At 42.4% G+C, this 10,000-nt stretch overlaps 1 protein-coding gene across 1 annotated transcript in view; it reads left to right on the top strand.

Moving 5' to 3' along the window:
• Nucleotides 1–10,000, top strand: part of LOC134437447 (phospholipid-transporting ATPase ABCA1-like) — a 633,180-nt gene that overhangs the window by 490,779 nt on the left and 132,401 nt on the right. The window contains exon 38 of the mRNA XM_063186937.1: nucleotides 1,336–1,480. Within this exon, the coding sequence (XP_063043007.1) occupies nucleotides 1,336–1,480 (145 nt within the window). The remainder of the gene's footprint in view (nucleotides 1–1,335; nucleotides 1,481–10,000) is intronic.

Below are 10,000 nucleotides of genomic sequence, written 5' to 3' on the forward strand. Positions count from 1 at the left end.
AAGATAGCTTGTCCCCACCACTTCTTCCACAAATATAATAGAGTTCAACAAAGACGCTTTTGCACACCTCTGTAGTTGGTCAGGTGCGTAGGATGTTATCCCAGGGGGGTTGTCAGTCAAGTGCAAAGAAATCCCGCACACTGTCCATTCCACCAACAAACTTTAATGCAACGTTTCGGTCATCCGACCTTCTTCAGTACTTTACCTGAAGAAGGTCGGATGACCGAAACGTTGTATTAAAGTTTGTTGGTGGAATGGACAGTGTACAAAATAGCATACCCTGACCATATGCCATTGTAATGTCCCCACCACTTTCCAAGCCAAACCTACACCTTTGCTTGTTACAGTAGGTCAAATTGCGTCATAAAATGCTTGGTAACACCTTACAATACAACGTCCTATTCACAGCTTTATAACTTTATTAACATTTAATAAGAATTAACATTTAACAAATATTTACAAATGTTTGTAAATGAGTAATAACCAAACTATGACTGCACAGCGGAGTGGGAATCAACTTCTACTGTGTGAGTTTTATGTGGTTTCATGCCCTCTGGTCTTTGGAGGAGAATCTTCCAGGACCGCTGTGACTGCGCTATGTCTGCTGTGCGAGCATAGTATTTCTTGCCCATTTCTAAACATTTGCAACCATTTTGTTGATAATTAGTTGATTATTTATAACGTGTTTATAAAGCTGTGAATAGGACGTTATTGTAAAGTGTTACCAAATGCTGCTGTGTCGCTGCTGCTGTGCAGTATAGCTGATACTGTCCACCATTATACATGGGGTCTCATTTTTTGTTTCCCCCTGGCTGCGCAACCATGGCTGCGCACAACTCAACCTCTGATTGTTGGAAACCGCTGGCGGTCAAAAAATTAGCTCACATGGTTGGCTCCCAGTGTCTTTCCCCTCCTCACAACACTGTGCTTATAAACAAAGTCTGAAGTGTCTTTTTTATATAGTAACCTCACAAACCTGTGTGAGTTAATGTGTGCCATAAAAGTGTACAGTCTTTAACATGAATACGTTTTGGCTTTTTTTGCCAAACAGTGCGCAGCAAGGCTGGCGCAGCCAAGGATTGTTTACTAAATGGTAAACCCATGTATATTTAAATATAATTTTCTTCATGCCCCCTTCTCCAGATTTATGGTTACTGGTATTCATTACTGTTATCACAAAGCATCTTGAAACAGCATGGGTGTAGTCGTACTGCGTTGTAAATAATTATAATGCACATTATAATTTGATATAAATGCCCTCATAATGCACTATATATATATATATATGGGCTTCATGGAAAGTGTTACCTAATTTTCCTTATGCCCCTCCTCCAGGTGGTCCATCACCCCGATGATGTACCCAGCATCCTTTGTGTTCAGTGTGCCCAGCACGGCCTATGTGGTGCTCACCTGCATCAACCTGTTCATTGGCATCAACGGCAGTGTGGCAACCTTCGTCATGGAACTGTTCGATGATGAGGTGAGACATGTACACGCACGCACGCACACACGCACGCACGCAGACACACACACAGACACACACAGACAACCTGTTCATTGGCATCAACGGCAGCATGGCAACCTTCGTCATGGACCTGTTTGATGGTGAAGTGAGACATGCACACACACTCACGCACGCACTCTCGGATGCACACATGCACGCACGCGCGCGCATGCACAGACACACATACACATACGCGCAGACAATAAATCATTAACCTCTTCATTGGCATCAAACGCATTGGTATGGGCACCTTTGTCATTGATCTGTTTGACGATGAGGTGAGGCTACACCAAACACACACACACACATTGAAACGGACACACACGCATCCATGAAAACACACAGTAGAGTAGAGTAGAGTAGAGTAGAGTAGAGTAGAGTAGAGTAGAGTAGAGTAGAGTAGAGTAGAGTAGAGTAGAGTATCGTTTATTGATCCCAGGGGGAAATTAAGGTGTCACACATGTACACACATACATAAATAAAGACATTGCTCACGAGACATTACACACATACTTAGACATAAAATAACCATATATAGCTCACTGTTCAAAAATTATTCATATCCATAGGATATAATTTAAGACACCTTGTGGTGTTCAGGATTGAAAAAAGAGAGAAATTGAAAAGGCACAAAAAGACGAAAAACAGAGACAAACACGGAGCTACTCAACTTGCAGCCTTCCACCAGGCGCACCGGAAACAGAAGTCAAAGGGACTCTGAGTGAGATTTTTAATTGTTTATTTCCAGAATTCATGCTACCCATTCACTAATGTTACCTTTTTCATGAATACTTACCACCACCATCAAATTCAAAGTATTCATTATGACTGGAAAAATTTCACTTTTCATACATGAAAAGGGGGATCTTCTCCATGGTCCGCCATTTTGAATTTCCCAAAATAGCCATTTTTAGCTGCAAAAAGGACTGTACTTGGACCATACTAGAAAATATTTGTTTATTACTCAGTACACTTTCATGTAAAGATCAAATTTGGCAATAGGGAGCCTAGTTTCAATGAGCAGCATAGTTGCAGTACCTTTTTGACCATTTCCTGCACAGTGTACCTTTAACAAAGTCATATTATCTCATTCATCTAACACGTGGTATACAGTATTGTTGTCAGTAACAGTAAGTTATTGCTTGCAGTATTGTTGTCAGTAACAGTAAGTTATTGCTTGCCTGTGCAGTGCAATCAAGCTACATGTACTCTGATGAAATGACCCTATTGTAAGAATGACCACATGGTTTTACTCTGAGCATTGGTCAATCCATCAAAATGTATTCATGTATCACACGATACAATTATACAATTGCTTTCAAGTAGGGATGCACCGATACACATTTTTTCACTTCCGATCCGATCCCGATATCTAAATTTGGATATCTGCCGATACCGATACTACTCCGATCCAATAGCAAAGCCACATATATGCATGGATTTCAACTTGAGGTAGGCCCAAGATGACTATTTGGTCAGAATAGGAAGTCAGAAGAACAGGAAACCAATTAATAAGTAAAACGTAACAAGAAACTAAGTAATAATCCCATCCTGAACACTAATATGCAAGTGTTATGAGTTCAAATTAGCATTACACCAGGCTCATTGTCAATACTGGGAAAATGCCGATACTTTGGAAGAATTCCGATCCGATCCGATCTCTGAAATATGTTGATATCTGAACCCGATACCGATACACCGATACCGATATCCCATCCCTACCTACAAGTACACACACACATTGCCACATTGACACACCAGCTCTGGAGGCGGCCAAGAAGGCGCCAATTGTCCGGGGTTGACTTTTATTTGTAGCATGATTGTACACGACGTACTTTGTCTACTAAAGTAAAGCCAGACATGTGGAAGTCAATGTGTTTGCATTGCCTTTCAAGTTCTATAAGAGGAGAGCTTCTTTTGGTGCATTAAAAAAAATGCTTTACGGCCCAACCGTTGCTGATAAGGTAGGGCACACGTTTACCACTCGGCCGACCCGGGTTCGATTCCCGGTCCGGGTCCTTTGCCGGACCTTCCCTGTCTCTCTCTCCCAGCTCTCTTCCTGTCTATTCTCCACTATCTTGTCTCACAAAAACCAATAAAGGCTGAAAAGCTCCACAAAAATACTTTAAAAAAAAAAAGCGTTACATTTTTAAGCCCCTTATTTATGTTCATGGACACACAGCCGACAGGTCATAATTAATTCCGTTTCATTACCGTGTCCATGTTTCAAGACATGCCCTTCTTCTTTCTGACTTAAAAAAAAAAAAAATCTGTCTCATTGAGTGTGTCAGAAGCAGCTTTCTGCATACAGTGTATATTATTAAGACCGTTTTATTTAATTTATTTACTTTTATTTGGCATCACAATTTTTTCTTTTATTTGGCAAAAGTTTTAAATTTTCCACCAATTTCACTGTTGTCAACAATTGTTAACAATTGTTAACAACAACAAAAAAACACATGCGTACACGTATATCTTTGATTGGATCAGGGCCGGTTTTTAGCATAGGCCGGCTAGGCGGTCGCCTAGAGCGCCATGTGAAGAAGGAGCGCCGAAATGGCGCTCTCCTATGCGTAATTTTGCGATATTACGTTTTTTTATGAAGTCGCAATCAACAAAGAGTGGCGAAAGCACTCCTCACGGCAAAGCGCCCCTCAGCCAATAGTAATATCTCTTCCAACTGTCTCTGGGAAGTCTGTGAACCAATAAACAGACAGTTCTGAGAAAGGGGGCGGGACGAGTGACAGCGTGCGATCTATTTTGAATTTGGAGACTCACTCGAGAGACAGGGGGCAAGCGCAAACAGTAGTGCTGCTCTGCTGGATGGAGATTATTATGTTCTCATTAAACCACTCATTGCATGATGCAGGAGTTTCAGAGGGTGTTTGGGAAGTATGTGATTTAATCAGCATCCGTTTGTGATTATGGAAAGCCTAATAGTTGAGGTTACTATTTGGAATTAGAGAGAAAAAGAGCTTTGTTTTTGATCAGAGAAATCGCTAGTTAGCATGCTAACATTAGCCAAGTATGCCAAGCAATGAAATCCAGTAAAGTAGCTGTTAGTAGCCTACTCACTACTCACTAACACCCACCTGATATCATAATACTTGCTTAGGTTGACAAGCAATGTAAAGTAAGACTGGTGCAATGTTTAAAACAATTTTAGCTGCCATATCTCCTTCCATCCACATGAATTACCTGCTTGTTGTAAGCTTAAAAAAACATTAATTTCCAGACCAGAATGACATAGCCTACATTAATCATGTAACAGAACCATGCACAGCAGACAAGTGAGGCTATTTACTATATTTTGTATATTATGAAATTCAATAGCGTGACAGCTCTTCTCAGCTCTTCACAGCACCACTATTTCCAGTCCAGAAATGAAATTGGTTTGGAAGACAGCACAAATGTGTAGCTTATTAAAATTGTTATGCTGCCATGCTTTGTGATGCTGTAGATAGTGTAGATCAATGCAGACCTCCTTGGTAGGCTTATTGTCTACACATGCATTTTACATGCAAATGTACTGTATCACTCTCCTGGCATTTCAATTTCACGTTACAATTCAAACACATTGATAACCTCCCTCTCATCTGGGGTTGGGGGCCCCACCACCATCCATCACATCCAACACACCACAATGAAGCTACTTTCATGCGACTCAATCTGATGTGTTGGTCGCCTGTCAAAAAGAACCACAAATCCATTTGATGAAAAACGGTTATTGTTCTTGATGCTATTTAGTTAAGCTTACTAAGGATATTAGTCTTGTGTTCTGTGAGGTATAAGGAAGATTTTCTTACCTACTTCTGGGGGGTCGCCAGAACTCAAACTCGCCTAGGGCACCAAATAAGCCAGAACCGGCCCTGGATTGGATCCTTTTTAAAGTGTTGAATCTCTGTTTTCCTGTCCAGTTCTTATGTCTTCTGTACTATACAAACTGAAGATATTGGGTTTTTTTCAGTTTTTTTTTTTTTAATCGTCAAAGCTCCTCAATGCCTCATAATATAAATAGTAGTCAACCATAAGAGTAGCAGTTAAACTAGATACCCAAACAACTAAAATATCCATACCAGACAGCATGAAAAAAGACTATAGGGAATAGTTAATCCCAGAGTTAAACCAACTCTACACACATAAAACATGTACATACAAAAATACATCGAAAGGAGTGATACACAGTGACAGAATGTGTGTGTGCATGAGTACATGTGTCCATGTGTACCTGTTTGTCTGTGTGGCTCTGTTAAGCTGTGTGTAGACCAAAAACTACTTACGCTACCCAGGTGAAATTCGCTCTGGCCGTGCAGGTCGCTTCGCTCCTGGCGAGTTCGCATTGGTTGCTTTAGTTGCCGACCCCTCCATAGATAGATAATGACTTCCGTCGCTCAGGTCAGTGTTTCCCAACCAGGGGTACGTGTACCACTAGGGGTACGCGAGCACACTGCAGGGGGTACTTGGAAAAATGAAATTTTAACAAATGTTTGGAGCTTAGTTACATTGGGATGGAAAAATCTATATAGAACTTGACTTAGGGGGTACTCATGGCCCAACGAAAAGGCTGGGGGGTACACAAGACAAAAAAGGTTGGGAAACACTGGCTCAGGTAGCGCAGGTCGCTCTTGGTCTACATATAGCTTTACACTGTAAAGTTTACAGTGTCTGTAAGTGTGAAAGGTTGGGGAGCCCTGCTTTACAGTGTCTGTAAGTGTGAAAGGTTGGGGAGCACTGCTCTACGTAAGGGTTAACGTTTGGCGAGAAGGTCGCTACCGTGGAATAGCAGCACAACAGAGAGAATCTTTAGACCCCGACACGGAGCGGAGGGGTCTTGTTCTCTCTGAAGTGCTGCTATTCCACAAAGCGACCGACTCGCCAAACGTTAACGCGCTTATTATATGGATATACTTCATGGCGGGGACATTTCTTTATTTAATGTTAAGTTTATTATAATTTTTCATGTCAAAAGATTGTTGCTGCGCAAAACAAAACAGTGCCGTTGTGGAGCACCGCTAGGCAACAGGTAGCCTAGACCAGTGGTTCCCAGCCAGGGGTACGTGTACCACCAGGGGTACGCGAGCACACTGCAGGGGTACTTGGAAAACATTTAATGCCACTAAATATATGGCATGGTCACATTAGGATGGAGGAACAGATATAGAGCATGAGTGAGGGGGGTACTTATCATATGGCAAAATGACATTGGGGGTACGCATGACAAAAAGGGTTGGGAAACACTGGCCTAGACAACAGGCGTTGTCTATCACAGCAGCTGATTAGAGTCTTGTTGAAAAGTCGCTTTAGCAGTGAAAAGTCTTGTTGCCATTGACAGCGGTCTGATATAGACCAACCTGTCCATTATCTCAAATATCAGACGTGCAAACGTTGGGGAGCCCCATTGAAATGAATGGAGCATGAAGGGTGAAGAAGAAATAAAATAAAAATAAAAATAAAAGGTGTGTGTGTGTGTGTGTGTGTGTGTGTGTGTGTGTGTGTGTGCGCGTGTGTGTGTGTGTGTGTGTGTGTGTGTGTGTCTGTGTCTGTGTCTGTGTCTGTGTCTGTGTGTGTGTGTGTGTGTGTGTGTGTGTGTGTGTTCAATCAAAGTAATTAGGAGGAAGTCAGTAAGCAAATGGCATGAGGAATCTCATTCTCAGTCTCTAAGTTCTAGCTCTGTGACAGCACAGTCACCTTCCAGATCTTTTTTTAAAATAGTCCACATCCTGGGTGCGTACTGTATGTCGGGAGAAACTGGGTGAATACATACTGGATTTGTGAAATAATGTTTGGGCAAGTAGCATTTATACAGTATGATGTCTGGTACTATGCATTATTTAGATCATTATTATCTACAGCATTCGGTTGTGAGCTTTACAGAGAGAGAGAGAGAGAGAGAGAGAGAGAGAGAGAGAGAGAGAGAGAGAGAGAGAGAGAGAGAGAAAGAGAGAGAGAGGAGGGCGGAGAGAGAGAGAGAGTCAGAGAGAGAGAGAGAGAGAGAGAGAGAGAGAGAGAGAAAGAGAGAGAGAGAGGGAGAGGGAGAGATAGTTAGTTAGTCTCACATCTGTCTGTTTGTGCTTGTGTACACTGCCTGTCCCAGATAGAGATGAAAGAGGTGGAGAAAGAAAAGTGCAAACTGAGACACATAGAGAAAGAAAAAGGGAGAGAGAGAGAGTGCAAAGAAGAAAAAAACAGAGAGAGAAAGGGAGAGAGAGAGGGCAAAGAAGAAAAAAACAGAGAGAGTAAGAAAGAGCGGGAGAAAAAAATAGGCCTGTGAGATTTGCCTCATGTCCCATGTGGTTTGGTCTCTGCTGAGGTGCCTCTGCCATAGAAACGCCACTGAGATTAATCACTGGCCCTTTCACTTTTTTTTCATGCTTTCATTTCTTTCTTTTTTCTTCTTCACTTTTATTTCTCTCCCCCTCTATCTCTTTTTCCCCCTCTCCTCATCTCATTCTGTTCTCATCAATTTGTAGGTGGGAATACCTATGTAAAATCAAATTGCTCTAAGACACACTGTTTTTTTTCTTTCTTTCTTACTTCTTTCTTCTTCTTCTTTTTTTCACCACAAATGATCATAGACTAGGCCTCATGCAGTGCAAAAAATAAAGGCGTAATTAACTTGGTGCACCATTACAGGAATCGGATCACCTCTATATGATCTCTGAACATTACAACGTACTAATATTATCGTTGTTATATATCCCAGGCAGTAGGGCATTGATTGACAAACGTACACCACAGAGTGATTGCGAAGGGGGATACACAGAAAAATAATGTGATCCATGTAACGGTACATGCACACCAACGGCGCGGACATCCACAGTACGTCCACAGAACGTGTCCGTTATCAGTCCGAAACAGTTAGAATGCATGAAAACAAATCATGTCTTGCACACAGGAACGCGGTGTAAGCGCGGCACATGTCCCTCCTGACCGGACATATCCGCGTTGCTCCTTGAAAATAGAACGATTGTATTTTCCTGCGCGGACGTCCGCGTTCAACATTGAAAATGAATGGCTGCTGCCCGCGGATAGAACGTGGACGTTGACTGTGCAGTGTGAAAGGCAGCCCGCGAACCTCTCGGACTTGCACTGCTCACGGAGACATTAAGGAAACGTGCCGTTCCTGTGTGCATGTACCGTAAGGGGGGCCTTGGCTGAAATCTACCGGTATGTGGGGGGCCTTGGCGTGGTGCCTGCTCTAATATGGGAAGCCTTGCCTATTGCTGGATCTGAAAAGGTGCACTTGTGCACTTGGGAGTTCATGTTTCACTGCGTATAACTCCTGACAGGAAATGATTGTTAGGCATTACAGCGTAACTGCTGAATGCACAACCAGAAATCAGGTTACTATATCTAATTTGTAAGCTCTGTAGTGGAAATATGCCGAAATGAAACAGGACAGATTTTTGGGGTTATTTCCTGATTTCGCATTCCCTTTGCGTTCCCTGGCTCTGATACATAAGTCATACGAGGAAAAGGAGTATCAAGGACAGCTGTTTCTTAGAGCCAAGATGGCTCACCCCAGCACTGCACAGCCCTACATACACTTATCTATTTCAAGGTGCCGCCCCCCCAGCCCCCTCACTAAAAAAAAATGGTCTTGGAAAGTGAACTTGAATACTTACCACTGCCGTCAAATTTTAAGTATTCATTATGACTGGGAAAATTGCACTTTTCATATGGGAAAAAGAGGATCCCACACAGTGCACCTTTAAAAAAAAATGTCGGAGCGCTGCGCACGCACTATGGACCTCCCTTATTTCAAACTCCTGGCTACGGCCATGATGGTGCCTGCTCTACCAGTATATGGGAAGCCTTGCCTATTGCTGGATCTGGATTGCTGGAGTTCATGTTTCAGTGCGTATAACTCCTGACAGGAAATGATTGTTAGGCATTACAGCGTAACTGCTGAATGCACAACCAGGTTACTATATCTAATTTGTAAGCCCTGTAGTGGAAATGTATCCAAATGAAACGGGACAGATTTTTTGGGTTATTTCCTGATTTCGCATTCCCTTTCCGTTCCCTGGCTCTGATACCTAAGTAATACGAGGAAAAGGAGTATCAAGGACAGCTGTTTCTTAGAACCAAGATGGCTCACCCCAGCACTGCACAGCCCTACATACACTTAACTACTGCATTTCAAGGTGTCGCCCTCCCCCTCACAGAAAAAAAACGGTCTTGGAAAGTGAACTTATATCTAATATATGGCCTAGCTCTTTGACTAATGGTCACAAAAAAGCATGCCACAGTGGTGTGTTTCTTCTCTTATTTCTTCTCTCTGTTTTTTTCATCTTTCTTTCTTTTTTACCCTCCATATCTCTTCTACCACCCCAACAAACCATTTTTAAGTCCCTGTCGTCTGGGAGACAGTGCTTGAAGCCCTGGGAATATGAGGAGTGTTCCGGAATGTGGGTCGCCATGGGGACCTTAGAGAGTTCTCTCCTTCAAAGCCTTCAGAGAGTGATTTATTGGTTTATGGGGAGGGGAAACTTA

This window comes from Engraulis encrasicolus, chromosome 21 (assembly GCF_034702125.1).
Source record: "Engraulis encrasicolus isolate BLACKSEA-1 chromosome 21, IST_EnEncr_1.0, whole genome shotgun sequence".
Classification (NCBI taxonomy): domain Eukaryota; kingdom Metazoa; phylum Chordata; class Actinopteri; order Clupeiformes; family Engraulidae; genus Engraulis; species Engraulis encrasicolus.